Raw genomic sequence first — 27116 nt, 5'->3', positions numbered from 1 at the left:
ATCTAGCGTGGTGAAATGATGCATGCCACCCATGGGAATCTGGTTTCGAGTCGCAAGCCACCATCAAAATACCTGAGCGGAGTGGGAGTCTGTGGGGAAGTTCTGCACCCGTGGGAATCTGCTTGCCATTATCGGAAGCACGTGCGTAGTTGATGTTGTCTTCTCTTTTTTTTGGACTGCTTTTACTCGTGGACTCTGGAGTCTGTCAATTCACTGATCTAAGCAAAAAAAGATGTACTTGTGTCCCTAACGTATTATAGGTCCTGTCGCTGTGAGTAACAGAGCATGCGTGGCGGTCTAGCTTTCATATATTAACCTGATGGACTGCAATTTCATTGATTTAACACGAGATTGGGCGTAGTACTGTGTCATGTGGTGGGTACCATTCGAACATATTGTTGAACTAGGCCTCACTAGGTTAGAATATTCTAGGTTCCATTCTAAATGCACCTTCAGGGGCGAAATGTTCAAGTTGTCTATGCCAGCGGTAAGACCTTTAAATAGGTGTGCTGTATACAATAGCCAAGGTATTAATCACATTGACAGTTCCAAGGTCGCAGGTGACCGGGGCAGTGGCGCTCAGGACGTTTCAAGATATAATACACACTATCCCTTGACGACAAGGAGCTTAGCGTCTCTGTTCAGACTGTCCTGTCGCCCAGCCTGACATCATGAGCTCGTTGCGCGACGATGACATCAAACTGGACTCCGAAAAGCCGATTGTCGTGAATCCGAAGGAACGAGCACGCATTCTGCGCAAGATCGATTGGCATCTGTTACCTTTCGTGACGGTGTTTTTCTTGTTGTCGTTCTTGTAAGTTCGCTGAACGTACGTCATGTCTGATGCTACTTCACGCTCTACATCACCTTCAGAGATCGGGCTAATATTGGTAAGTCGGAACAGTTTACTGTCGATCACTGGCTAAGTCGTTCACCAGGAAATGCGACGGTTGCTGGAATGACCACAAGCCTGAACTTGACCGGCTTCAAGTACAACATCGCTGCAGCCGTCTTTTTTGTGCGTCTTGTATCATCCATGTTCCATCAAATGCTGAGTTACTTTAGATCCCATACGGCTTTGCTGAGGTCCCCTCGTACGTACAGCATCAAGAGTAGCGAGTCTGTACTCAGTGTCTGTGTAGAAACATCCTACTCAAGCTATTAAGGCCATCCCGCTGGAGTACGCTCACCTTTGGCTCTTTTTTGCCACCTAACATTTGATCCAGTACCGTCTATCATGGTCGCGTGGGGTATTGTGATGACCCTTATGTGTCTCGTCAATTCGTACAAATCTCTCGTTGTGTGCGTGAGGTGTATCTGCATAGTGGAAACGGACACCATAACAATGCGATGACAGAGCTCGAGCGTTTCTCGGTTTCACAGAAGCAGGATTATATCCAGGAATAAATTACTACATCTGCCTTTGGTATCCACGTTCGGAGCGGTCCAAGCGCATTGCCATATTCTTCTCCGCAGCGTCTGTTGCAGGTATGCAGTATTTCAATATGTGCCGTATTTTATCTTTCTAAAAACTTATCATTCATTACAGTTGCCTTCGGTGGGCTCCTTGCGTAAGTCACTTGGTTTTTCATAAACCCACTGTTGACCTTTACGTGCACCTAGGTATGGTATTGAACGGATGGATGGGTAAGCAAGATGCTTACACTGTCAGGCACTACTGATGCACCAATCAGAGTTGGAGGATTGCGTGGTTGGCAATGGATTGCATGTTTGCATGTTTTCAATCTGAGATTTATACTAATTTATCTCTGCTAGTTCTGCTTGGAAGGCATTGGTCAGTCATCCCAGATTTGAGGCGATTCAGATACTCATCTTAGACTTCAATCAGCCACTGTTCTCGTCGCAATTTTCTCTTTTTTCTGCATGCATGATGTGAGTTCGTGGTCATGCTTGGCCTTTCAGATGTTGATTTAGACTACTTAGTATCCTGAAACGGCCAAATTTTTGACCGAGCCAGAGAGATTATACATCATAGATGCGCTCAAGCGGGATTCAAATAATCTTTCCTCTCGCTTCGACACTCAATTCGTCTGGCAAGCCCTACATGATTACAAGACATACGTCCAAATTCTCATTTATCTAGGGTACTCATCCTCCTGTCATCTTGTGCATTATCTGAGTTGATTATCAGGTTGCTCGTCCCTGGTTATGCCATCGCCCTCTTTTCGCCAACAATCATCAATGAGCTTGGCTTCTCTGCTGCGAATGCTCAGCTACTATCAGTCCCACCATTTGTTGCCGGCGCTATTGGAACAATCATAGTCGGCATCTATTCTGATAAGCACAATCTTCGTGGCCCGTACATCATTGGTGGTGCGCTCGTGTCTCTTGTGGGATATATCTTGCTATATTGCAGCATACAAGCGGGCCCGTCGTACGTTGGAGCTTGTCTGGCCGCTGCGGGAAACTATCCGACCGTCCCAGTCATTCTTGCTTGGGCAGGCTCGAATGCAGGAGGTGACTTAAAGCGTGGAGTTGTACTAGCAATGGTCATCGGTATTAGTAACCTTGGAGGGTGCGTGGTATTGTTATATATACAAATTGTTTGCCCGCTTATGCTTGTCTTAGGGTTTGTTCCTCATTCATTTATATTGATCCGCCACGTTTTCACATCGGACATGGCACTAACATGGGATTCATTTCTCTGTCGTATGTCTGTCTTGTCAGTCTTCCGAACTGCAATATGATAATATGATTTTGCAACAGAATCCTAATGAGTCTCTTCGCTATGTGGAACTACAATCGGCTGAACAGAAAGAAAGAAACGCAGTGTCTGGCAGAAAACATTAGCGGTGATAGAAAATACGATTTCGAGGACATGGGCGACGCTAGTCCTCTTTTTAGGTGAGTTCCATGACTCAACTGTAATGCTACACTGACTGATGAATATGCAAGGTACACCATATGAAACATACAGCTAATTCGAGCCGTACTTCTTAAGCATTTTTATTGCACTTCGGGAATGACGCACACCTACATTTCATTTATGATATAAAGTACTGGCATGATGTGGCGTAGCATTGACACCAAATATGGCACGTACAATCACAAGAGGTAATACCTCAGGTGAATCTGATAAGTCGACAATAACGATGAAACCGCTCATTCTATACGACATCCCCTCCCAATTGCCTGGAAGCTACTGGTCTCCAAATACATCAAAGCCCAGGTCAGCATGCTTGGCGTGAGTGCAGATTGACATCCTTACCTCTTGTGCCAGGTTCGTGTTAAGCTATAAGGAGCTACCTTTCGAAACTGTCTGGGTCGAGTACCCAAATATTGCGCCTGTTCTCAAGGGTCTTGGCTTGACGCCCAAAAAGAGATTGGATGGTTCAGACATATACACCGTCCCCGTCCTCAACGACCCTAACACCGGCGCTCTGATCGATGAATCCCTTGAGATCGCAGCATATCTCGAGAAAACATATCCTACAAAGCCCATCTTCCCTCACGGCTCTCATATGCTCATTCGCGTATTCGACTCTGCATATCTCGATGACACGCAACCCATCGTGAAGCTGATATACGTGCGCGTTGCTGAGATTCTGAACCCCGTAAGCGCGGAGTTTTTCCGTCGGACGCGCTCGGAGAGGTTACAACTTCCGTGGGAGGAGTTTTCACCTGAAGGTCCGAAACGCGATAAAGATTGGGCATATCTTGAGCAGGGTTTCAATAAGGGAGAAGCGCTATGGGTCAAGAGCGGCAGGGAGTGGGTTATGGGAGATACGTTCTCGTATGCGGACATTATCGTGGCAAGTCGGCTATTTTGGTACAAGCGTGTCTTGAAGGAGGATGAGTGGGCAAGGATCAGCTCTTGGAATGGAGGGAGATGGGCAAGGGTGCTGGATAAGGTTCAGCAGGAATGTCACTTGTCGTGATATGAAATCCCGGTGGCTTGAGATCCCCAAGTTATAAATACCAGAATCCCGTATTAAGTGCTGCAGCTGCCGACGATATTACGCAACCCACCATCCTGTATGACATGGTACCAAGCAATCTTCGAGAAGAGACTGGGCGCCCAATTTGAATGGCATGCCGCAAGACCGATAGGCGTAATAGGTAGCCGATTGATTTTGTTCCGGTGTCCCGTTTGCGGAAGTCGTAAAACATAAATGATCCATCATGATGTGCAGTGAAAGTGACACCCAGGCACCCTGCATGAGTGGACTGTCATGCATGTCATGCATGTCATGCTTGGCCGTGGGACGTCTGTAGCCAAAAACACGGCAAGCCGACTGTCACTTTGATGTCAAGCGCATCTTGAATCTTGAAGAAGGATGAGTGGGACAGGAATTCAGTATCCCATGACCTGTTATGACCATCTGATCAAGATATTCCCTGCATGTGATATGCAATGGTGTGAAAACGACAGCTTTCACGGGTCGGTACGTATACGGGTGACCCGAGACACTCGAAGCCTCCGAGGTTATAAATACCAGAATCACAAATTTTGTAAGCACTTGCAGCCGCTCTCAATGCAACCCATCGTCCTGTACGATATACCATCCAAGCTACCCAAGAAGAAATGGGCGCCCAACCCATCAAAGACAAGGTGCTGTGAGCATATTGCAACACCTGATAACCGGCTCACACACTACGCGTCAGATTCTGTCTTGGCCATAAAGGCCTTCCGTATGAAGTTATCTGGGTGGAGTTTTGTGACATTGCCGCAACCATGAAAGGTATCGGCGCATCCCCAACAGCTGGGAAAAGGTACACTGTCCCGGTCATTAAGGACCCAAACACTGGTGCAGTGGTCTCCGACTCCCATGCTATTGCCAAATACCTCGACGAAACCTACCCTGACAAACCACTTATACCTCGCGGGGCAAATGTACTCGTAGAGACCTTCGAGACCCTATTTCTCAACACGGTCATGATTCCGTCCTTCAGGCTCCTTATGACCAGAACTCTCGAGATACAGAATGATATTAGCCGGGAAATGTTCATCGAATCGCGGTTAAAGATGTTCAGAGAAACACGCTGGGAAGATATGGCTCCTGAAGGGAAGGCACAGCAAATGTGGGCTGCATTAAAGAGGGGCCTTGGTGTGGTGGATGGGTGGTATCAAAAGAGTGGGGGTAGGTGGATTATGGGGGACACTTTCTCGTTCGCAGACATTGTCGTAGTGTCTTGGATGGTTTGGTGGAACGCTGTCTTGAACAAACAAGAGCGCCAAGAGGTCCACGCGTTACACGGGGGAAGATGGGCACGCCTTTTGGTAGATGTGAATGTTGAGTGCAACACAGATTTGGGCTCCTTTGAAGAACATAGTCATTCCTTCTTATGAGTTTCGCAGCCTTATGCTGCTAGGTAGAAGTTGTGTATGTACATGAAAAGTTCTGCACAAATAAGGACAAGCTAATAATCGTCACGCACGTGACCGCGTTTCCTCACTTGAACGCGTCCGTGCTTGCTATGAACGTATTCCAACAATGAGTTGCAATTATAGCTTCGGTATGAACGGAGGTAGGAATCGACGCATATGACTCATCTTGATTTAGACACCGAGGAAGATTCTTCACGCGTGCCCCAGGCTCCAGGTACCCTTCAACATCTCGCGACAGAAGAGGAAGCTGAGAAGGCAGAAAACTGTGCTAAGTTCGTTAATCATATGTTTGAATCCTGTCGTATCACCTTACATATTACGCAGAATCCTAACGGAAAGTAGGTTTCCAGTCAATGACATTGTCTGGTGCCACTGAAGCGACCCATGATCAGCTTTCGGTCATGCAGAGTACAAGGGGAAGCAAAAGGAAATTATCCAAGCTGCTACTTCTGGTGAGTCATTGCAGCACAATTGTATGAAAACTAATTAATTGCCATACAGGATTGGATGTCTTTGTATTAGCACCGACGGGAATGGGCAAGGTATTTGCAAACGAATAACAACAGAACATCTATTACATCTCGCGGTCTACAGAGCCTGTGCTTTCAGATTCCAGCAGCCGCAGATAAGGTAGACTTCTGAAACCACTGCTTGATAGGCGCTGAATTTATCATAGTTTGGCATCTCCATCATAGTTTCGCCACTATTGGGTCTGTGAAACCTGCCAATCGAGGTTGGTTCAATAAACTGACCCATTAATCCAGCCCTGATGAAAAACCGTACGTTGCGTGCCTGTTTGTCTTTTCATCCGAGACTGGACTGGATTGTGCAGAAGTATCGAGTTTGCGCCGCAAAGGACTCCCCGCGGTCTCTTGGACATCAGACACACCGAAGGGTGAACGAGATCAAGTATTGCTGTTGCTTTTGTATACTTTGAATTTACTGAGTTAGGTTTTATAGATCATTGAAGACCTCGAATCAGGGAGCCCACAAACTCGTCTTCTATATAGTGAGCTTGCTTAATGCAAGAATGCACATGCAGTGAGCTGATCACAATTTCGAGCAGCGACACCTGAAAGGCTATGCACGCGTGAAATGATGCGTCTTCTTGAAATTGTTTATGCGAAGGGCGAACTCAACAGACTGGTTGTGGACGAGGTAAGCACTATCTGCGGACAACGTAAAAACTACTTATTCATTCATTCGCAGGCTCACTGCATCTCTGTGAGCATCATAACCCTTCTCACTTTCAGAACTTACTAACAACAACTAATATCGGTTGTTTCCATAGGAGTGGGGCCATGACTTCCGTGAGGAATATCGCAAGCTAGGCTCTTTCCGGGAACGATTTCATGGGGTGCCCATTATGGCCCTCACAGCAACAGCTACCCCGAGGTATGTTCGTCAGGCCGCAGGCATTATTCTATGCTTTATTTGGATCTTTCTGTTTCGTACTTATATTGTTATGGCTCCAGTGTTCAAACAGACATTATACGCAGCCTCAAGATGTCCGGAGAAAGATTGTTTACCGCTTCGCACCCCTTCAATCGTGCCAACTTATTCTATGACATCAAATACACCGCGGCGCTCGACTCCCTATCTCGTATGTCAGCCGTATATGATTTCGTAATGACCCTACACCGTCGCCGGGCCCGACCGAGCTCCGGGATCATTTATTGTCGTACCCGCTTAGCGTGCGATGAACTATCGGCCTTTCTAAGGGGAAAGGGCATCAGTGCCAGGCCATATCACCGCGGAATTAGGTGCGTCTGGAGCGAGTTCTATACCAAGGTCCCTAATTTGATTATGGTTGTAAAGCTCTCATATGCTTGATAAGACGTTAAGCGAATGGGAAGCAGGTGGAAACGGTGATGGCGGTGTGGATGTGGTGTGTTCTCTCCGTGTTCTTCAGTCGTCTCTTCTAACATATTACTTAGGTCTGCGCAACCATTGCTTTCGGAATGGGGATCGATAAAAGCGATGTTCGGTTAGCTCTCTCTTCTTGAGAGCCTGTGTGATACTGACGCTGACAACTAAGTTATATTATCCACTACGACCTTCCGAAGAGCTTCGAAGGTGTGTATTCTTCACAAACTACTGTGAAGAACATCATTGACTAGCAGCCCATATCATGCTCAGGATATTATCAAGAAACAGGTCTAGTTGTACCATCTTAGTTCGCTCATATTATCTCATAACTAGTTTCTCCAAACAGGACGAGCGGGCCGCGATGGCTCCGTGAGTGGGTTGTCGTGTCCCTTTCTCTTGCTGATTATTTCCTTTTAGCCATCTAAATGTGTGCTCTATTACTGTAAGATCATCGTTGTATGCTAACGGACACAACTAATGTTTGAATGCAACTTACAGCTCGTGAAGACGCCTTTCGCCTCCGCAGGCTGGTGTCTGATAGCCATGCTAAGAGACAGCAAGCTGCAAACACCATGTACGGTCCCCAACCCAGTCAAAGATCCATTGATAGTTTCAGTGCAGTGAGCGACTTTTCCCTGCTGGCGTCAGAAAACTGACAAGTTTCAGTTGATTGACTACGCGGAAAACGCGACGATATGTCGACACGTGGTTGGTCTCATCCTGCTCACTAGCTAGATCGACTTGATCTAATCCCATTCGATTCAAGTCCATCTGCAAGTATTTCGGTGAACAAATCGATACGAGCGACAAGGAGGTCGTCAAGAGCTATTGTGATAATATGTGTGATGTGCGTCTCCTCTATTCTCCTCATCAGTTTAATCCGTGATAGAGCGCACCCCAGGTGTGCAAATACCCTGATAAAACCCTGCGCAGAAAACAGAATCTCTCCTCAGAGGACCGCGTTGCCACACTGTCGCACTCGCGTTCCTTCAATGCGAATGTATTCGAAGACGACGTTGAGGGTTCATGTCCGCCACCTCAAAGGCCTCCTTCCGGTCAGTCCAATCCTGGGCAGGCGGGAGGTGGTGAGCTGAGAAGGCCCAACGCCCGTCCTGCAGGTCCGCCTGCCAAGAAGGCAAAGCTAGCGGCACTGCCACCTGCATTAAGTGAGCAATACGTGTTCGATATTGAGTACTCCATCTGACACCGTGATAGTCACAAAACCTTATAGTTCTCTCGGTACCTTGAAAAAGCCATTCAAAACACCGTTCAAGGTGCCGTTCAAGCAGTCTCCACAAGAAGCACGTGTTGTAGAATCTTCGGATTTTCAGCAAACAACTCAAACATGTGAAGAAAGAAACCATGACAATGACGAGATTGACGTCGTCAAGGTTTGCTTCAATTCTACTCGGCAAGTTCCACGAGACGAGCTGCTGCAAGACCATGTCCTGAAAGAGGAGCTTATGGACTTTGGTCAAAGTGGCGGTGATGTCTCCCTTGACGATGGTATGTTGTTCAAACGCAAGCGGTAGCCATGAATTTTCAATACCACTATCTTTCAGAACCTCAGATACATTTGCCCGAGATTGATATCGAACTGGAAGCGATGATCTCCAAGAAAATACCCGTAAGTTGAAATCTTGCGTAGTACACGAAAATGATGGATGATGTCGCTTAGGACGCAACAAGGAAAGAAGTCTTCCGCACCATTAGACAAGCTTTACACGGAGCTCTGCGCTGGGACGATAGCGATGAAGGATTGTGGGTTAATTTGAGCGATGCTCCATCCAACACCGAAGCAAGGTACTCCTCATGTATCCATGAAGTGTACATCCTGACAATTATCACCGGCCTAGACACCTACTCCTGGCAGAAGCCGCTAAAGAGATAGAGTACTCTGTGCACACAATGTCCGCCACTGAGTCTGGCTACAACCAAAGAGCAAGAGCGAAATTGCATGTGGTCAAGCTCATGGAGCGTAGAGAAAGTCTTTGGCCGATCGACGCAGCTCATTATGATGAGGATGAAGAGGAAGCGATCGAGATGATAGGATTGTTGAGGAACATCTGCAGTCGCTGGAGAAAGATTGGTAAAAGAAAGGCCCCATAATCTTTGTCTCTCGCCTATGTGGATGTGGAGAACATGCGATATAAAATTTATCAGACAGTGCGATGATTCATAATGATAAAAACGAGATCGTACCATGCCTGTAGTATTCTCAATCCAACAAGTAAGCTTGGTATAGGGTCAGACTTCACGCGTTCATCTCTTGATTCTCCTCCAGCATTAGTATTTCCCTCAGACTTTAGCGCGTTAGCAATCATGTCAAGGAGCTCCGCAGTAGAAGCAATTGGGGTCCTTGTGGACCCGACTTATCGTGTAGGAGGTGGGTCAACTCGGAAGACACCCCTATCCAAGACACAACCTTCACGTTGGCTCAACAACTCACGATGGCTTACAACGACTTAGTCCAACCGTCCTCTCCCATTAGACTGGGTACTAGAAATCTCCGCGCATTTCGTGTTGCTCATTCGTTTCGAAAACACGTTTCAATGTATTAGCATCATGGTATCTACTATCTAGCCATCTTCTCAGCTTTGCTCGTGTGTCTACTCGTACGGGCGAATGCACCACGAGCATAACAGACTTCCGAGTGGACAGAATCAGACAGACAGGGATCATCACTCTCGTGGCACATTTACTGATAGATCTTTTTAATATCCGCCATAGGTTTCCGATGAGCCACTCACAGTCAATCAATGTAACAAGAATAGTTCGCAAGCGCCATCATCAAAAGAAGTGCGCAGGCACATTTGATAGCTAGTTTTTATGCGCGCTCCGAGCGTTCCCACCAATACTTAATTGTTGTTCCTGATTCTTCTGGCAAGAACAGCGTTTTCAAACACCGTCCTTCGAATGACTCGAGCTTGGATCGAATTCGTGTTCTTCGTGGCCGGACACGTGCAGCTTTTGAGTCTTGACTCGTGTGCGGTGAGTAGGACTCGTTGGGATGGGGTCTAGGTATTGGACTGTTATCCATGGATGATTTGAGAAATGATAAGTAAATCGATAACTCAGTCAAACATTGATATGAAGGAGAGCGTCAAAAAGATAGCTACCGGCATGTGCTTGAAAATATGAATTAACGTGGGGCGGACCCGGGAGGTGGTGTAGGAATTACACCAAATGAGGGACCAAATCGTGTGGACAACGTGCAATATCAAATCTCATTATCATGCTACTGTACTGCCATGTTCGCAGTCCAGAGACCAACACCTTCTTCTCTTTGACCCATCATATGCAAGAGTCGCGGTCGGCCGGATCCTCTGCGAAGGGACATGAGCGCAGACGATCCTGCAAATCTGTTCCCTGAACAAAACCAATTTACCCAAGATGGAGATACAAGCTTCTTGCAAAACTCACCACCTTCGTTCCCAGATCGGTTACAAACGACCACGAGTAGTTCGTTGGGGATTCCCTGTTTCAAATCCTTGTCATTTTCATGTGTCGCCTTCTGGTCCTGGATGGTCGTCCATAATGGGTTCAAACGCATAGCCCAGTAGTTTATGACTTCCCAACTCGGCTCCATCTCATCTGCGTCGTCATTCTCTTCCGGAGTCGTGTCATTAGCAGAATCAGCATCTGATTCTTCTCCATCTTCGTCGGGATGCAACCATGCATTTAGAAGTATCAAAAGCCGCGTGCCCGATCTCATGCAGTGTCGAGCTAGTTCATACGGTCCTTCTTCGAGCGACTCCCACACAGCAGGGTCCTGCACATTCAAGTCATTGCAAATCGCAAGCGTAGTTGGGCCCAGTGGATGCGGCAGGGTCATTGTCGTGAACCCAGATCCAGGAACAGCCCAAGGAAGATCGAGTTTGTAGAGGTTGGTCTTGCGATATGCTCCGATGCGCTCTCCTGTAGGTCCATACATGACTGCACTGTTTGCACCGATGCGGGGCTGATGAAACGATAAACTATCGCCACCGAGTGGAGGGGCATGTTCACGTGGATCGAGCTTCTCAGGATACCCAGCGACCACACAACATTCAAGGGAGCGTGCCAGCTCCGCACAAAAAGTGGATGTCGGCCCTGTGTGTGGGTGTTCAAGATACGGTGTGATAGCAGCTGTGTCCTGAAAGACATAGCCTGATGTGCATGATCAGAAACATACGCAGTAGCAATTCGGAAGTGCGAGAACCGGCTCACCGGAAAAAATCATCTCTGGAAAACACAGGAGATCAATGGATCGGGGCTTCAACCTTGCAGATAGGTGTGAGATGGTCTTGAAACGTACTAGTGCGTGATGTCGCATACCCATTGCATAATTCTCGAGCCTTGGCTATATTGGCTTGGACTTGGCCGAGCTTTATGACGTTAAATCGTAGCTGTTTTCATCCCCGAGGAAATATGGACTGACCTTTGGAGCAAACTGCACGACGGCCACACGCAACTGCGTAGGGATCATGATCATGGGAGCAACTTGACCGCGATCAAACCTTAAGGCAGTGCTAGGTCAAACGTACAAATAACGAAAGATAGGAGTAAGAGTAACAATTCTCTATAGCCAACCTGGACCCTGTTGTTTGTTCAGCTCCACAAGTAAATAGACGGTGAGACCAAATCTCAGGCTGCTGTAAACTAGCTGTCGGCCCCACATACTACTCCATTGCCAGCACATTCCTCGCACGGCAGGAGTCCCCACAGGGGCCCGTAATTCGGTCTTCTAACTACTAGCCCAAGGGCTTACAGTCAAGAAGCCGTGATACCACTCTTACGTCGGTTTACTCTCGCCTCAGGTCATCTAGTCAACGAGAACAAGCCTCGTCTCATCCCAGAAGACCATCACCTTTTCCCCCGGAGCTGGAGGTCCGCAAAGCGGAGGACTTCGGGGGAGAGGCTGTGGGCTATCTATCAAGTCCATCACACCAGCTGCAAGTTACTTTTTTGGGATTGGAGAGGAAATATCTGTAAAAACAAAACCATCCAAAAAAAAAACTGAAATAAGATGCCAAGAAAGCCACGATAATGTGAGAAACGAGAAATCAATAACACAGCGTTCAACACAGAATAGACCCAAAAGAAGTATAATATAATGGACTCCACTTGCATAGTAGATGTAGGCGAACAGATCACTGCTCACGAGACCGCAATGAGGGTCCGTTTGAAGGGATCTCATCTCGGGATCCAGGACGCGAATGAGGCTCCTCTCTTGCAGCTGAGGGAGCAGGATACGCATTCATTATGCTTGCAAATGTCGGAGGCACTGGCAATGGTGCATTAGAACCAGCAAGATATGGCGATTGCTGTTGCTGTGGGGGAGGTGATGCTTGTGAGGTGGGTGTCACATTTGGTGGCGAATGATTTGCGAGCTGACGCGCGCTATGTGAATGAGAGCCACTGTGTCGCCTGTCTTCAACATCCCTGTGTGAAGGAGGGCGGTACTCGTGGATACTTAAAGTGTCGGCGGATTGAGGTGGGGGAAGAACGATAGTCGTGAAAGGTTGCGATTGCAGATGTGGGGGAGGGTGTATGTAGGAAGAGATATCTTCAGCATGACCATCGGCAACACTAGATTGATCTTCTGGAAGTGCAGGAACGACGGCCGCGTGTCTACCGCCTAAAGGTCTGTGTTATATCGTGTCACAATTCAGAAAAAAAGGATGAGAGGAGAAAGAAAAAGAGCGGCCAGCATGAATGATAGTACAGCCCGCGGTACCCGCTGGTCCGCCTCCCATTCCAACAATTCTAAATACTGCACTGGCCCTAGGAATTATCACTCACCCTCCCTCAACAAAGTTCTGCCATACATAATCGCGCAGGCGATCAGCATTTGGAAGCTCCTGGATCAGGTGCTTGATTGTGTTCTGTCCTAGCCCAAAGAAGTCGGGCCCCGAGACAGAATTCGAGTGTTGGCGATTGCGAATATTATTGGCTTGCTTCACAATAGTAGACCATGCACCGGTAGCAGTGCCGGCAATTTGAGGACGATCTGGGACATCAGATGCGACGATCTTGAACTTGGGTCCATCTCCGCCATCGAGGATTGAGCAAGTGTACACAGCGTCTGCGGTGGGATCCACCGTCGAAGAGTATTTTCTGCCAAGAGGTATTGATTGAGAGCATTACTTTGATTCAGATGGGTGCTCACCGTGTCACCTCATATCCAACAGGGAAGATGTACCGCTCTGTGTGAAAGTGCTCTCGCATGCACACCTCTCCGAGTTGATTCACTGTCATGATGCCGACAGTGAGTGGCAGTAATGGACGTCCTTGTTTATCACGTGGAACGGTAGGGATGCTGTAGCTCTTTGTTGTAACAGTATGGGCCTTCAAACGTTTAGGCTTAGCATGGCGCTGAACCTCGGTTGCGCGAGACGATGGCATAGGTGCAGGGGGAAGCCCCATGTGCGGAGGTAACGAAGGAGACGGACCGACAAGTGGAGGCGTATTTCCAGGGACAGGAACCAAGGCAGGGTGCTGTGCGCCACCGTTGGCACTAAAACGTACTGGGTCATAATGAGGCTGCTCGTCGCGAGGGGATAACAACGGAGAAAGTGATGATTGGGAATGTGCCGGATTGCTTGAAGGGATAAGGTCATTTGGCGAAGGCCGCACAGGAGGCTTGAGGCGAAGACGAGTGCCTTTGGTCGAGACAAGAACAGGGGTTCCTGGGCCACCTCCCTCTGGAGCAGGGACCACGCCCATAGCGGGCTGCCCATGGGGAGACTGGCCCATGGCCTCTTTCCCTTTAACAGCAGCTCGAGGTCGCTTTGGTTGGCGACGGGCTTCACGAGCCTCCTCCTCGGCACGGTCTCGATGTTCATCTTCTGCGCGCTTACGAGCCAACGGGCCGACATGCCGCGAAGTAAGTAGTGGATCAAGCTCATGATCATCAGTTTCCTCCTCCGCCATTGCCTGCCGGAGGTTGGATACGAAGTATGAACGGGCTTTCAAGGTTGAGAGGGAGCGAGGAAAGGCACTGGACGGCGGATAAGGAACACCCGAGACGTTAGGCTCAGAGTGTGTTTCAAGTTCACGAATGCGGTCGAGCATCTTGCTGGAGTGGAGAGTCAGACTAACACAAGAGATATCGGTATTACAGGCACACGCACTCCCGTTCCTCCCGAAGTTTCACATTACGTTCCCCAGAGAGTCTTAACTCGTGCTGCGCCTCCTTATGTTTCTAGAGCGAGTTTGTTAGTTCGATAGACGACGATGAATGATGACTGCTCACATCCTCCAAGTCGAAAAACTTTCGTTTCAGTTTTCGATATTTATCCAAAACGGATTCTTGATTTTCTTTTGGAGGAGCGGGTGGTGGCTGCTGGGTGACTTGCAACGGCGGCGGGGGCGGCGGACCCATGACGACATCAGCGGGTGGGCCCATCGTTGTTGACGATGAGCGACGGCTGGACATGGAGTTTGTGTGAAAGTGGAAAAGAGAACCGCACAAGAAGCGCGCAAAGGTAAAATCCAACCAAGCTCAAACACGACTACACAGCCTAGCCCAACAAGACTTTTTGATTTTTTTGTCAACGTCAAGCCATCACATTGACGGCAGATTCAGCTTTCGAAACTCTCTTTAACTCCGTTTATTCGTAATGAAATATTTTCAAGGGTGCACCCTATTTTTCTTCTAAGAATTATCGACTTTGAAACTTGAAGAGCAGAACAGAATTTGGTGGAGATCTCTCGTCAACTTTGCCACGGCGAATCTGCCACGGCGTTGAGTCTGCCACATCATTTCAACCACCCTATTACTCCCGGAACCTTGAGCCACGCCACTACCGCTTTCCTTTTTTCTATTTCTGGTAGTCACTTGCATCCTCTCTCAACTCACATCTTCCAAATCGTTTCTACATTTTCATCCTTTGTGAGACAGAGGTTAAAAATAGCACTCCTGCTCAAGTTCGGTGCCTGTGCCTACCACCACTGAACGTTGAACACCAAGATATTCCCTTGGCTTAGCCAGATATTTTGATACATCAACAGGGACGAACCAAATTCATAGCGATCCTGTCAAGGACCTGACAGCATGCTAGGCTATGCAATCCCTATGCTGGCCAAATCTATATTCCTGCCAGTGTGAACCTGATCTTCAGAATCCCTTCCACGCGCGTGAATCATTTGTACTGATCTGGCTCAAAGTGAAAGCCGCATGGGGCGCCGGTCAGGCGCTCTGTGAGCGCAACATAAACGCCAATAGTGCCGAGAGAGGCTGGGAATGTCATTGCACATTATCTGTCGTGTGATGTGCCAGCACATGTGCGTGTTACGATATACAATGAACATACCTACCGAAAAAGTCATTCCAGCGATGGCTCCGCGAGGATAAATTATGAACTCCAATTTGTATCGCACTGGACGGATTCGAATGATACATCATCAGAACAAAAAGACACAGCAAAAAGCGTACATAGACGAACAAAGGAAAGGATGGTATCGAAAATACAATGACAGAGAGTGCGTGGTATAGATGCCCGAAATCATGCTTTTGAAGTTGGACGAAGTACCAGTAAAATGCCGTCCGAGTGTCCAGAGAAAATAGCGTCAACGGAAATTTCCTGATCAGAGGTCGATGAAGACATCGAGGACGGTGGCCGCGAACGGGAAGACGATGAATGAGAGGCGCAACGTGGGCTTGATGGCATTCGGCAGTTGATTCTTGCGTCTCCGAGCCTGCGCCGCGATAGCGGCGTATCTTGCTCAATTTCACTCCTTGAATGCAGGTGATTAAAACGAGAACGAGATACGGGCGGAAATAGCCGGTCAATACCTTGAATCTCTGCCAGCAAGTAACAGCACAAATTTACCAAAACCGAAGCCACCATCGCTTGGTTGCCCTCGATCGTTGACGCCCCATGATTTGATGACATCGATCCAGCTGCGTACGCTATGTTCTGTGCGACTAGTGACAAAATCAAAGAAACTTCGACCCAAAACCTTGGTAGTTGACAGGAGAAGGTCGTTGGAACAGTAGAGGACCGTGCAATGAATCGAGAACCGGTCAAGGATGAGTGCCGATCTTAGGGACTGAGGGGGTAGAGGATTAAAACTAATTATTGTTGGTTTCTTGCCTCGGCTGCGGCTTGATGATGAATCGCTAGTGTCCGTGTCTGTGGAAAGGCAGCCAGCTCGTGAAGTGAGGTCGGATATACTGGGACTAGATGTCATCGGTGAAGGGTCGCCCCATCGCTATTCATTTTTAGACAAGCAGTCATGAATAAAGAACGATGCCTACCCTGAGCTCGAAGTTCTTGGCAGAAGGTGTGACAACTTCAACTTCTTGCGCAGTAGATGTATTCTGGAGCGCTTTCCCGCCTGGTGAGGCAAACGATACGCTGCCTACTATAACGCTGTGCACGACGGTCCGAGACTGAACCGAAGTTATAAATCAAACAGTCAAATAAAGGATCAAGACTACTACTCACGACTGCACAAAGAATGTATCCTTTGAAGGGATCTTTATGCTTTAATCGAAGATATGCGAGAGCAGCGGCTTTGTCTTCGTGGATAGTATCGCTAAAATCATAATTTGGTCATTCATCGGGAAGTGAAAAAATATTATCCGTCAACGTACTAGTGCATCTGCTTTACCTGAGAGAACTCGTCTGGATGTACAAGCTCCAAAGCAGGGCGACCTATTAACTCGCGGGGTTCAAAGCCTACAGCATCGTTAACGTCAGAGGAGCACTAAATGGCAATTGTCGTACCTAGCAAGTCGGAGACTGATTCAGTAAGGAACAGCCAGCGAGCCTAGACAAAAGGGCTTTATTCGGGGCCAGCGACAGGCGCTGTCAATTATGAAACTTACATCCTCAGAGAAGTCTACGATGGAAACTTCGCACAACGTTGAGCTTGTGTCATACGGCCTGAGGTAAGGAGGCACGTACTGAATGAAACGCGTGGTGTCTCTGATTCCATAGGTAGTCACTGTCTGATGGATTTCCTTGGCCAATAAAAAGTGTGCGTTATGTAGGCACGAATTGAATATGCGAGCCTTAAACTGATTTGTTATAACAGCAAATAGTACCGTCAGAAGTTAGAACTGACGACGAAGAGAAGTAAGGCTACGGAGGGTCGGGGGTCAACAGTGCTTTTATCTCTCCGTTGCAGAGAAGACTTAGGGTTTCAAAACCCGAGGAACGCTTGAACAGAATTACCAGAGTCATGGTGTTATTTTTTGGAGATTTGAGGTGATTGGGTTGAGTGTCATTATTTAGTAGTATTAGTTGAGTATTACTATCATTGATTCCAAAAAGGATATGCTTCCGTAATGAACACGATAGATCTAAACAACATAAGGCAACATTATCCTCGTTCATACGCCAGGTTCATTCAAACCGTGCAACGCCTGAACAACGCGGGGAGGTCTCAGTGGGAATCGGAGTCGCCCAGGACTAGAAGCAGAATCCACGTCTAGTGCTACACTTGCTGTCAGTTTCTGCCCTCAGTATGATCGTGGGTTTAACAGATCTCTCACACAGGCCCGGGTAGTAATAGCCCACTCAGCAATCTCGACCCGGCCCAAGCTTGTAGTCACCTTGTCATTGGCTCAATCGTGTTCTTCTTATTGAGCCAAAAATATTAGATGTGGTCGAATGCTCGAGACGTCGCCGCAGGCGACCTCGTTATCATCTGGCAGGCACGTGTCTCACCTTTTGAAGTTTTAGGGTAGCTCACATACCTGTAATTGATTTATGTCAGACTCGAGAACTCATTCAACCTTTACTCATAACTCCAGGGAAGGACCTTAACTCCAGGTTTGGATATTACCGGCATGCAGACCTTGTTGGAATTCCCTATGGCTCCAAAGTAGGATCTCGCAATGGCAAAGGATTCATCCATGTTCTTCGACCCACTCCGGAGCTTTGGACGATGGCACTTCCGCATCGTACTCAGATCTTGTATCTTGCCGATATCGCGTTTATCACCTCATGGCTTGACATCAAACGTGGAAGCAGTGTCATAGAAGCAGGTAAGCGTTAAAAGTTGGACTTATAGCGGATAACACTGCTTTTGCCATCGTTCACAATGCTGCGCCACTTTTTTTAGTTTGGTCACAGCGAAAAAAAAGACACGTGGATCATCGTTCTAGTCTTCATCCATCCTTGTTTACTACGCCGCATTGATGTGTCCTCTCGATTGATGAACAGATTAACAACGTGGCTCAGATTCAAACTTGTTCTGTCTATCTCTTTTTGTGTTCATATCCCTTTCATTGCCTTTTACTAAATGCCTGTGCCAATCGGAAAATTGACCTCCGTGGGGTGAACCCTTAATTCACCACGTACGTCACGCAGGTACTGGTTCGGGATCGTTCTCCCACTCCATCGCAAGGACCATAGGGTCGGTAGGACATCTTTGGTCATACGAATTTCACGAGGCTCGCGCAAGCAAGGCCCGGTATGCAGCCTTCCGCTTTAAGCCATAGTAAAGAATCTAATGTCATTCCAGGGAAGAGTTTTCGCTCCACGGAATGGCAGACATTGTCACCCTCACACACCGCAACGTGTGCAAGGACGGTTTCACAGTTGAAGACACGGTTGATGCAGGCATGTCTCTTCCATATCATACAGAGTGATCGCCTGAGCCTGTTATCCATTTTCTACAGTATTCCTCGACCTTCCGGCTCCATGGGACGCTATTGAGCACGCCAAGAAGGCGTTGAAGGTACGCCACTGTTTGTTAGTAATCAACATGTCCAATTTACTCGGAAATGAAAAGAAAACTAGCCCTACTCGTATATGCTGTTTTAGTCCATGCATGGAGCAAGTCCTTCGAACAGTTAGCGCCCTAAATGATTCAGGTTTCACGGGTATGTTTTTTAATGTTGAATGTTACGTAGAAGTCTCACCCGTGTACATCTGTTAGACATCACGATGTTTGAGACGTTATTGAGACCTCACGAGGTTCACCAACTATCACTACAGCCTCTAACCCAAGCGGTGGAGAAGCTTAAAAAATTGGAACAAAAACGTGAAGACAAACGTCAGCATCAGATCGCAAGGTCGAGTAAAAGGAAGCGGGATGATTTACAGGAAATGGACACTGACGATACGGGAGGGAAAAGGCTCAAAACTCAAGAATTGGCGGAGGAGGATGTCGGTATCCGTGATATCCCGAATGCTGTGGTGGACCCTGGCCAATCTCCCAACCAACCATCACAAATCAAAACATCTGTCTCAAAGGTGGCTCCCGACGTTCGGGGCCACACGTCGTATTTAACTTTTGCTCGGCTGGTACCTACAGCTCCCTCGGGTTCTGTCACCATTGGAGAGTAAATAAAATTGTATATTGTATTCTGGCGATATAAAACATAAAGCTATAAAGTACGGAGAAACCCCTCGAGCGGATCTACTCTGCCGTCGCTCTTCTAAACGCTCGTTCTAACTCAGCTTCTTCACGCAATTTAGCAGCGTTCTTCTGCGGGCGAGGCCGCAGGACTCTGCCGGGCGTCGTAGTTGGGTTTCCCTTAACAGAACTCCCATCACGTGTAGAAGGTGCATTGTCGAATCTATGATCGTCCTCTGATGCGCTATCGGTATCTTCTCTGATCCGCTTCTTTCTACTTTTCCGCTCTACAGACGAGTTGCTCTTGGAAGGGGTATTAGTACCACTCTTCGTTAGCGCCTTCACTCGCCCGCCTCTCGCTGACCTCCCGGCGGGAGTAGAACACGACTGACGTTCAGGTTCATCAGGAAGAGCGATCTCCGAGGCCTGTCTCCTCAAGTCGTCTTCGGCCAGCTCGAGCATCGACTTAGGCATTACATTACTCCGCCGAGAAGGCAAGTCAGCAGATACCTCCCCCATCTGCACATCTTGGGCGAAATGAAGCGGCGAATCGCGGGGATGTGTATCAGACACCGCAACACTACTACGCTCGGGTACAGCCTCGTCGATTTCGGCGCCATCGTCACCGGTCGTCGAAGAAAGTAAGGACGAATGCAAAACTGTGTGCTGATCTTTTGGGAGATGAAACGGCTTCACCACATCGTCCGCGGTGGTGAGGTACCCTCCTGGTTGCTGGGGAGAGATTAGGTTCACATCCAAATCTCAAGTATGAATGGAAATCAAACATACTTGCTCGCCTTGATGTGCCTCAGCATTATGCGTATCCAACCAGTGCTGTGGCGTTGCATCATCCGTGTTAGATGCATATTGCTTGCGGAGACGATCTCGAATTCGAAGCCCTTGCACGAGACGTATCCAACGTTTGTGAACTTGATCTAAACGTTTGGCATGCGCTTTCTCTTCTGCGTCATTTTCGGCTTCCAAATAAGCCTGAAGACGAAATTGAGTTTAGTGGACCCAGCAAGATCCGTGATGTGGTAAGTTCACCTCCACTATGATGGTTTCGTTCTCCTCGGCCACAACAATTCCCTCCATTATCGGAATAGCTCTCCGATTCCTGAATTCAAAACCAGTCTGGAGAGCTTGTCAGCGCGCGAGTAATCGTGCAAGAGAAAGGCTCACCACTGCTTCTGCATAATCAAAGCCAAGCCTCTTGGCTACTTTGGCAACGCCCTTGACTGAAAATAATCAGAATTAAGTTCTGCGTCGCAGCTATCGCCGATTTCATCACGCACACGGGATATGAATGCTACCCTCAGGGAGCATTGACGGGACATACAGATCAATGTTCCCAAAATCGTTCTTGGGAACTTTTCCCTGCGAACACGAAGATCAGTCATGTGCCAGAAGTCATTAAGACTAAACACACGTCAACGACTGGCTTGGGCTTGTAAAGTTCCGTCTGGGATTTTGCGTATAGACCTTGCATGTCCTCCTGGCCATCTCCATCGTGAATATCTGTTCTTGCTTTCTCAAGCGCAAGCTCCATTTCCCGCTTGCGGCCAATGGTGACAGCACGTTGCTTGACCATCTTCATAGGCTGGCAACCTTCTCGAACCACACGCCCTTGGCGCATCCAGTTTTCCGCGGTCTTCAGAGATATTACCGAAGATCGAGGATACACGGGTTCGCCCCGGAACTTGCCCAATTCGACAGGAGGATCAATAACCTCCTCACGCTTCAGATGCCGTGAGAGGACATATCTGGACTTTGAAATTAGTATGATGCGTGAAGAAGGTGAAATTACGCTTGTACAAAGGATGGCCCTTGAATCCGGCAAGTGTGGTGGGCATGCCCTCGGTAAGCTGATGATTATGCAGTTCTGTATCCTCGGTATCATCGCGTTGCTACACGATCCGTGAGACTGCATTTACAGGCATAGAAGACATGACACACCAATCGATAGGGCCTGGTCACTAGCTGCACGAGACTGTCCCACCACTCTTTTCGCCTCCCTATCCCAATTCCTTGCACCTTCGCCACTTTAGCAGTATAGTCTTTGGCATATCGTGGTGTCACGTCACGGCCGAAACCATCCTCTTCTAGGGCAACCACGTAAGTCATGCGATTTTCTTGTGGTACTCCAGTCCTGAATGAGTTCTCAGCGGAGGGGTCAAAAACATGGCGTTTGTTGATAAAACCACGAATTGGATCGACCGGAAGCCACCGGCCATCTGCACGTGAAAAAACCTCTGTCCAGAACACAGGAGGAGTGGTTGTAGGGTCAAGGGGAGCTATTCAAGCACAAGCATGACTTCTAATGTGTCGAAGGTTGAAATATCTAGCATACCTCTAGTATTCGTTCGATTTGCAGAGTAGCCCTTGGTTTTCCTGAGCTTGATGACCGGCCGCGCTTTCCCTTTTCCTTTGGCTTGAGACGAAGCTTCCCCATGGGATGTGTCACCTAGAACTTCTGCTGGTGAATGAGAATTGATTTCTTTTGCACCTTCGAAATCACTGTCTTGCGATAAAACATCAGTGTCCCTGGCTTTCTGCTTCCCCTTCTGTCCAGACGGTGGACGACCTTTGTCGGCGGCTTTGAATTTTGGTTTTCCGACACCAGACTGCCATGGAATGCTCTGAAGACTAACAACCAATCTAGCAGGGATGTCCAATGCTCGACACAACGCAGTGAACAATTGTGCACTTGTATCACGAGAACCACTTTGCATCAAGGCGTGTTTCATAAGACTATTTGGACTTCGAACAGGCTCCACGTCGTCGCTTTCCTCGTCCTCAAAAATTGTGTTTCCACGTAGGGCAAGATCACGCTCGTTCTCGTCGAAAGTCCTGTTCCTGATGTGTCCCGTAGGAAGAACGTTGAAAAATGTGCCCGCCCACCATTCCACCAAGCGAGTAACGGCAGCCTCAAATAATCGACCTCGCTTATTCTGGTCGGGTATGCGAGACTTGTGTATTAGAGCAAGACCATTATGAAGATGAAGTGGTGTTAAGGAGAGTAATCGAGCCTGAAAGGCATTGATGGTCGAATCGATTAGAGAGAACAAGCCACTTACGTGAAGAAGTTCATCGTTCAGCCACTTATTCCGCACTCTTGCATTTGCAAGAAGACAAACTGTATGGACTTTGTGAGCTCTAGTCCTCAAGATACGTTCAGCTCGTGCTGCGGCTGCGGCTGCCTTCCTGGATGATCGGATGTCAGTACCTACGCGATGATATGTAGAAAGTACAAAGCAACTTAGAATCATCCTTCTTCGTCCCGGAGTGTAAGGTGATTTCAATATTCGCGCGTGGTACCGGTCCTTCCAACTGGAGTTCTAAGTCTGGGTTGGTTTCATGAATTTGCTGAGGAACATCGACCTCCTCCCATTCAAATTCTTCTTCGCTGCTATCTCCTGGTATCGACCGAGAGTCTAGCATCATGGCGAAAACTTGGTTGGTGGACAAGAGCCAAACGTCATCCTCTTCCGCGAGTCACGATTAATTGGTAGTCACGGCGCCGCGTCCATCACGTGGTGTGTATTGATGGGCTCGCTTACGTATTTATGAACTCCGCGGCTTGAAGTATTATGTATTCACACTGGCTGGTCCAGAGATTACTTATCGACACAACATATGCGTCTGCCAACTGGCATGCCTTTTGCTCCACGCTTCAATGAGATAAATTTCGAGGTGAGCCATGACGCAGCAGTCGCTCTGTTGATATCTTACGCCTACCATGCAAGAACCTCATTGCAAATGCGACACAAGGATCTGTTCAAGCAATCGCGCAACTAGCAACCCTTGCGTCAGATCATGCTTGCCTCCCGAGCCAATATGAGCGCATGATCAAAGTTGCTTACCTCTTGCTTGACGCTATCCATATCCCATACGGCGAAGACCCATCAGCAGATGATGTAGAAGCTCCATGTGCTGCCCTCACTTTTATCGGTTCCACATTTTTCATCTGGATATCAGACGATAAGATGGCGAGTGGCCTCATCGCAGACCTTCTAAGTCACTGGGGTGACATTCGCCGCTGGATCTTATATATTTATGAGGAATTCATTCAAGCGGAATCGTTTGCCATCAACACCCGCCGGGATTGCAAGACCGCCGTCGTGACCTTTTTGGCGTTGACCCGCGATAGGATGTTGAGTGGTTGGTCGAAGAAGGTGGTCTCGGATACCAAAATGATGCCCTTGATATTTTCCCTCTGGAACCTTGAAACCACAGATGCTCGATTCTCATCTCACACGGGTCAATTCAATGCATATCGTGAATCTGTTGTCCTTAACTCCTGCTTCCTAATCTCGCACGAGACGAAATCACCGATCGACTGGGATAAGGCTTTGATTCCTTTCGATGGACGGGCGGACACCGCGTCGAGGATTGCGCTCATGCACTTGTCGCAAGAGATGGAACGGCAGTACCTGGATCCAGAGTGTATAGCATGGGATGTGCATATCGTTACAGCACTCTCATTCCGCGATGACATGCGCCGGGCATTATTAATTCTAGGAGCAATAGTAAAAATCACGCACGTCATCCAGCTTATCGTTGGACGGTCTTTTGATCGAGCAAACCTCACATATGCCGCGAGGTGTATCTCCAACGCATCACTGTTTCTGCGGATTCGTATGCAAGAGAATGATGGCAATCCATGGATGTCGGAAGCCATTCGGTCAGATCTTATCAAAGGATTGCTGAAATCTGAACGGTACATACCGTTCATGGACAACGACAAGGCTCGTGAAGCACTCTCCGACATACTTCACATGATCATCCCCGCATACACTGTCTACCGATCATTGCTGCTGCCCATAGCGAAAGCAGTGAACGAAATAATCGACCTTGGACTGGACAAGCAGCTGGATAAACGTGGGAAATTATATGAGGGCTGGGTATGTCTGCAAGAAACGACCGAACGAAGAAAAGCACTCAACTACCATGGTCCTGAAAAAGTTCATGTACAAACATGCCACAACGATAATGTGTGTCGGATCGTCTATATTTTTGGTGCTACGTTGTTGACACATAATCAGTGCCGAAAAACTGTGTCGACAGGTACGCTCAAGCGGTGTGGGGGATGTCTCCATACGTATTACTGCAGCAAATCGTGTCAGCGGTATGACTGGAGGAGAGGGAAACACAAAGCATACTGTACTAGAGTTCAAGAACGTTCTGCTTGGTCTCGTGAGCGTCCTACTGTGCTTGTTCAATGTCCGCATAAGCTTAGCATCATCTTACAGTCGGAGAGATGAACAGCATATCGAATCGCGACCTCAAATTCCTTGACTGCGTCATAGAAGACGAGCTGAAGAAACACAGAGCGCGTATCGCTAATCATGGGCTCAAAATCAACGTCATAGAGTTAGACCTCACTCACGGAGAACCAAACATCACTTTCGACTCCAGAGGTGTTAACCCAAGCCCATTCAAGCTCTTGTGTCGATGCGAACACTACGCCAATGATAATTGGAAACGTCTACGACAACACGTTGCCAGGATAGATGAACCGGTTGTCTTGGTTCGCGCATTCATTCCGGGTGGAATTTCGAGAAAGGCGGTATTGCGGGCCATCCCACTTTTTCAAGTACTGGGACGTCCTCCCGAGCAACAATCACGCGTGTACGCCACCTACGTCTATACATGCTGTGGCAGACCGGGACAGGAAGCCAACAATAGTCCTCTCAGAAATTTTGCCAACTGATGGGTCATGAAGCGAAGCAGATAGTATTGTACGATAAGTGTGACTATCCCACTGAATAGTTCAACGCCACGGGTCGCGGCGAATGGAAAGTTTGTACGTACTAGGGCTGCGACCCACCTATATACATAGATTCCATTGTATTTCATCCGGCAAAGCCCATGTGATAGCGGCTTAGTCCGGCTAGGGGAAATTATGTAAAAAGCAACAGACAGGCTGCCGCATCGACAAGGACTCGGATGAATTGGAAGTGCAAAACGCGTAGACCAAATCGTGCAAATAATAGCGTAGGTGTGAAGAGACCAACGGTAGATTCACAACCAAAAGTCATGGTCAGCAGGTTTGAAAGTCAGCTATCCCCAATGATGATGTCATCATAACTACTTGTCATGTCCGACACAGGCGATATCCCCAGCACCATTGGCCATTCCTTCTCACAAATTGTTAGAGTTGAACAACGTGAAGATATCAAATTACAAACTATCTTTGTGGACGCAGCTGTCTTGGTGGAGGTGAGTAGCTACTACTACCCGTCATATGTAAAGTTTCGTGTCTCACACCTTGTTTGATATCAAGGAAATTCGGGTCAAAGATTACCAACTCGGTGGTCGGCCTTCCTCGAAACTAGAATTTTGTGGCATTTCCTTAGCCCCAGAGCAACGTAGCCTATTTGACATAGACTCAGAGCCTGAGGGACACTCCCCACTCTCGCATTCGAACGATATCGAAGAGTCCCAATCACTGCCACCCCCACATCTGAACGATATCGAAGAGTCCCAATCACCACCCCCACATCTGAACGACCTCTGGTATGATGATGGGAGCGTTGTCTTGAAAGCCGGAGATGACTTCTTTCGTGTGCATAAATCTATTCTCAGCCAAAAATCTTCTGTTCTTGCAACCATATTTCAACATCAGGCAGAAAACACAGAAACACATGAAGGGTGCCCTGTGGTCGCACTGAGAGATGATGCTGGAGACCTCCAGCAGCTCCTCCTTACGATATATGAGACATCGTATGCTTCACATTCTCAAAGCTCAGTAACTCCAAACTGATCTAATGAATCAGGTACTTCGAGGACAACGCGCAATATTTCGTTTATTTATGCGCCATTCTTCGGCTCAGCACGAAATATAAGATCGAACCATTGCGTGACTTGGCACTTCGGCGACTGAAGCGTAGCGTTCCAACGACACTCGCATCTTTCGATGATCCAAGATATCAGGACGACCGCGCGACCGCGCAAAAAAATGTCCTTGCGGTCATCAACCTTGCCAGGGAGACCAACTGCTTGGAACTGCTTCCTTGCGCCTATTACTACTGCTCCCGCTTGCCGACAAGAACAATCTTCGAGGGTAATGGTCGAGTTGTTCTAGCCCTACCAGACATAACCATCTGCATCCTCGGCAAAGATCAGCTTCTGGATATGCAACGCAAAACGACTCACCCGTTTTTATACACACTCCCAACATTGAAATTTGGGTCTCGTTGCAATTGTGGAAGTGATACTAGGTCCTTGTTGGAATATTCGCGTTGCATAATTTGATTCGCGGGTGCTGTGTGTTTTCACCTAAGACAGGAAACAAACTGCTCTTTGGGAAGGCACAGGTTATATCAAGTATCTGGGATTGTTCCATCCGACCATCATGTCCGCTCCATGACGTTTATCTCAGCAGAATTAAATATAATACTCTTACATTCACACTCATCAGGGTACCTCCGAGCGGAGCAACATGGAAAAATGCGACAACGTTTGCGAGATGTGAAACAATAGCATAAAAAGCAATGACCAAAACGTTCGTGAAGTGCGTGATGCGTAGACAAAATCGTGCAAATGACGTGAGCATGAGGGATATTGAAGGTGTAGATAATGTGAAAGAGGATGAATG

General features: G+C 47.9%; 11 protein-coding genes across 11 annotated transcripts; 7 read left to right on the top strand and 4 right to left on the bottom strand.

The window, feature by feature from the left end:
* Positions 1–671: 671 nt before the first annotated feature.
* EDB93DRAFT_1090640 (MFS general substrate transporter) lies at positions 672–2869 on the top strand (the record flags this gene model as incomplete). Its single annotated transcript, XM_041446289.1, has 16 exons — positions 672–814; positions 874–890; positions 939–1018; positions 1066–1094; positions 1143–1180; positions 1227–1302; positions 1358–1488; positions 1550–1571; positions 1624–1647; positions 1695–1737; positions 1777–1795; positions 1850–1893; positions 1945–2105; positions 2153–2536; positions 2590–2670; positions 2728–2869. 16 exons carry the CDS (start codon positions 672–674, stop codon positions 2867–2869), a joined length of 1434 nt encoding a protein of 477 aa, XP_041304759.1.
* EDB93DRAFT_720964 (uncharacterized protein) lies at positions 2583–4099 on the top strand. Its single transcript, XM_041457218.1, has 4 exons — positions 2583–2670; positions 2728–2865; positions 2917–3190; positions 3242–4099. The coding sequence occupies exons 3-4, from the start codon at positions 3054–3056 to the stop codon at positions 3897–3899; spliced, it is 795 nt and encodes a 264-aa protein (XP_041304758.1). The 5' UTR covers positions 2583–2670; positions 2728–2865; positions 2917–3053; the 3' UTR covers positions 3900–4099.
* Positions 4100–4472: 373 nt separating this feature from the next.
* EDB93DRAFT_1165255 (uncharacterized protein) lies at positions 4473–5426 on the top strand. Its single transcript, XM_041450165.1, has 2 exons — positions 4473–4573; positions 4627–5426. The coding sequence occupies exons 1-2, from the start codon at positions 4497–4499 to the stop codon at positions 5309–5311; spliced, it is 762 nt and encodes a 253-aa protein (XP_041304757.1). The 5' UTR covers positions 4473–4496; the 3' UTR covers positions 5312–5426.
* On the top strand, positions 5427–9556 carry EDB93DRAFT_1165251 (P-loop containing nucleoside triphosphate hydrolase protein). Its single transcript, XM_041450164.1, has 28 exons — positions 5427–5478; positions 5526–5622; positions 5675–5688; positions 5743–5802; positions 5852–5892; positions 5945–5980; positions 6027–6060; positions 6115–6129; positions 6183–6259; positions 6311–6359; positions 6417–6508; positions 6560–6574; positions 6642–6745; positions 6826–7113; positions 7169–7238; positions 7288–7337; positions 7389–7426; positions 7490–7507; positions 7566–7588; positions 7637–7661; positions 7718–7839; positions 7886–7927; positions 7986–8066; positions 8121–8385; positions 8435–8725; positions 8782–8846; positions 8898–9022; positions 9076–9556. Exons 1-28 carry the CDS (start codon positions 5457–5459, stop codon positions 9326–9328), a joined length of 2412 nt encoding a protein of 803 aa, XP_041304756.1. The 5' UTR covers positions 5427–5456; the 3' UTR covers positions 9329–9556.
* A 901-nt stretch (positions 9557–10457) lies between these two features.
* Positions 10458–12132, bottom strand: EDB93DRAFT_1322329 (carbon-nitrogen hydrolase; the record flags this gene model as incomplete). The annotated part of the gene is made up of 4 exons (XM_041454954.1): positions 11640–12132; positions 11537–11586; positions 11429–11481; positions 10458–11368 (listed from the first exon to the last, which is right to left on the bottom strand). Exons 1-4 carry the CDS (start codon positions 11691–11693, stop codon positions 10458–10460), a joined length of 1068 nt encoding a protein of 355 aa, XP_041304755.1. The 5' UTR covers positions 11694–12132.
* Positions 12132–14811, bottom strand: EDB93DRAFT_1165220 (uncharacterized protein). Its single transcript, XM_041450163.1, has 5 exons — positions 14457–14811; positions 14335–14405; positions 13371–14279; positions 13004–13318; positions 12132–12847 (listed from the first exon to the last, which is right to left on the bottom strand). The coding sequence occupies exons 1-5, from the start codon at positions 14637–14639 to the stop codon at positions 12352–12354; spliced, it is 1974 nt and encodes a 657-aa protein (XP_041304754.1). The 5' UTR covers positions 14640–14811; the 3' UTR covers positions 12132–12351.
* Positions 14812–15708: 897 nt separating this feature from the next.
* On the bottom strand, positions 15709–17146 carry EDB93DRAFT_1253335 (uncharacterized protein; the record flags this gene model as incomplete). The annotated part of the gene is made up of 8 exons (XM_041453439.1): positions 15709–15940; positions 15999–16417; positions 16464–16598; positions 16654–16744; positions 16803–16887; positions 16936–16978; positions 17037–17062; positions 17116–17146. 8 exons carry the CDS (start codon positions 17144–17146, stop codon positions 15709–15711), a joined length of 1062 nt encoding a protein of 353 aa, XP_041304753.1.
* A 667-nt stretch (positions 17147–17813) lies between these two features.
* Positions 17814–19506, top strand: EDB93DRAFT_1242089 (tRNA methyltransferase complex subunit Cpd1; the record flags this gene model as incomplete). Its single annotated transcript, XM_041451967.1, has 7 exons — positions 17814–17867; positions 17930–18200; positions 18526–18628; positions 18680–18777; positions 18837–18895; positions 18950–19040; positions 19097–19506. 7 exons carry the CDS (start codon positions 17814–17816, stop codon positions 19504–19506), a joined length of 1086 nt encoding a protein of 361 aa, XP_041304752.1.
* Positions 19507–19542: 36 nt separating this feature from the next.
* Positions 19543–23042, bottom strand: EDB93DRAFT_720149 (uncharacterized protein). The gene is made up of 11 exons (XM_041457216.1): positions 22776–23042; positions 22594–22720; positions 21867–22545; positions 21473–21810; positions 21332–21423; positions 20946–21279; positions 20812–20893; positions 20699–20754; positions 20564–20650; positions 20306–20506; positions 19543–20248 (listed from the first exon to the last, which is right to left on the bottom strand). Exons 1-11 carry the CDS (start codon positions 22958–22960, stop codon positions 19580–19582), a joined length of 2850 nt encoding a protein of 949 aa, XP_041304751.1. The 5' UTR covers positions 22961–23042; the 3' UTR covers positions 19543–19579.
* Position 23043: 1 nt separating this feature from the next.
* On the top strand, positions 23044–25567 carry EDB93DRAFT_720269 (uncharacterized protein). Its single transcript, XM_041457217.1, has 3 exons — positions 23044–23209; positions 23263–24712; positions 24769–25567. The coding sequence occupies exons 1-3, from the start codon at positions 23153–23155 to the stop codon at positions 25227–25229; spliced, it is 1968 nt and encodes a 655-aa protein (XP_041304750.1). The 5' UTR covers positions 23044–23152; the 3' UTR covers positions 25230–25567.
* EDB93DRAFT_1230831 (uncharacterized protein) lies at positions 25536–26903 on the top strand. The gene is made up of 3 exons (XM_041451283.1): positions 25536–25738; positions 25803–26242; positions 26296–26903. Exons 1-3 carry the CDS (start codon positions 25616–25618, stop codon positions 26771–26773), a joined length of 1041 nt encoding a protein of 346 aa, XP_041304749.1. The 5' UTR covers positions 25536–25615; the 3' UTR covers positions 26774–26903.
* The last annotated feature ends 213 nt before the right edge of the window (positions 26904–27116 follow it).

This window comes from Suillus bovinus, assembly GCF_016758785.1.
Source record: "Suillus bovinus strain UH-Sbo-P2 chromosome Unknown EDB93scaffold_57, whole genome shotgun sequence".
In the NCBI taxonomy this organism is placed as follows: Eukaryota; Fungi; Basidiomycota; class Agaricomycetes; order Boletales; family Suillaceae; genus Suillus; species Suillus bovinus.
This window is presented reverse-complemented; position numbering and strand designations above follow the sequence as displayed.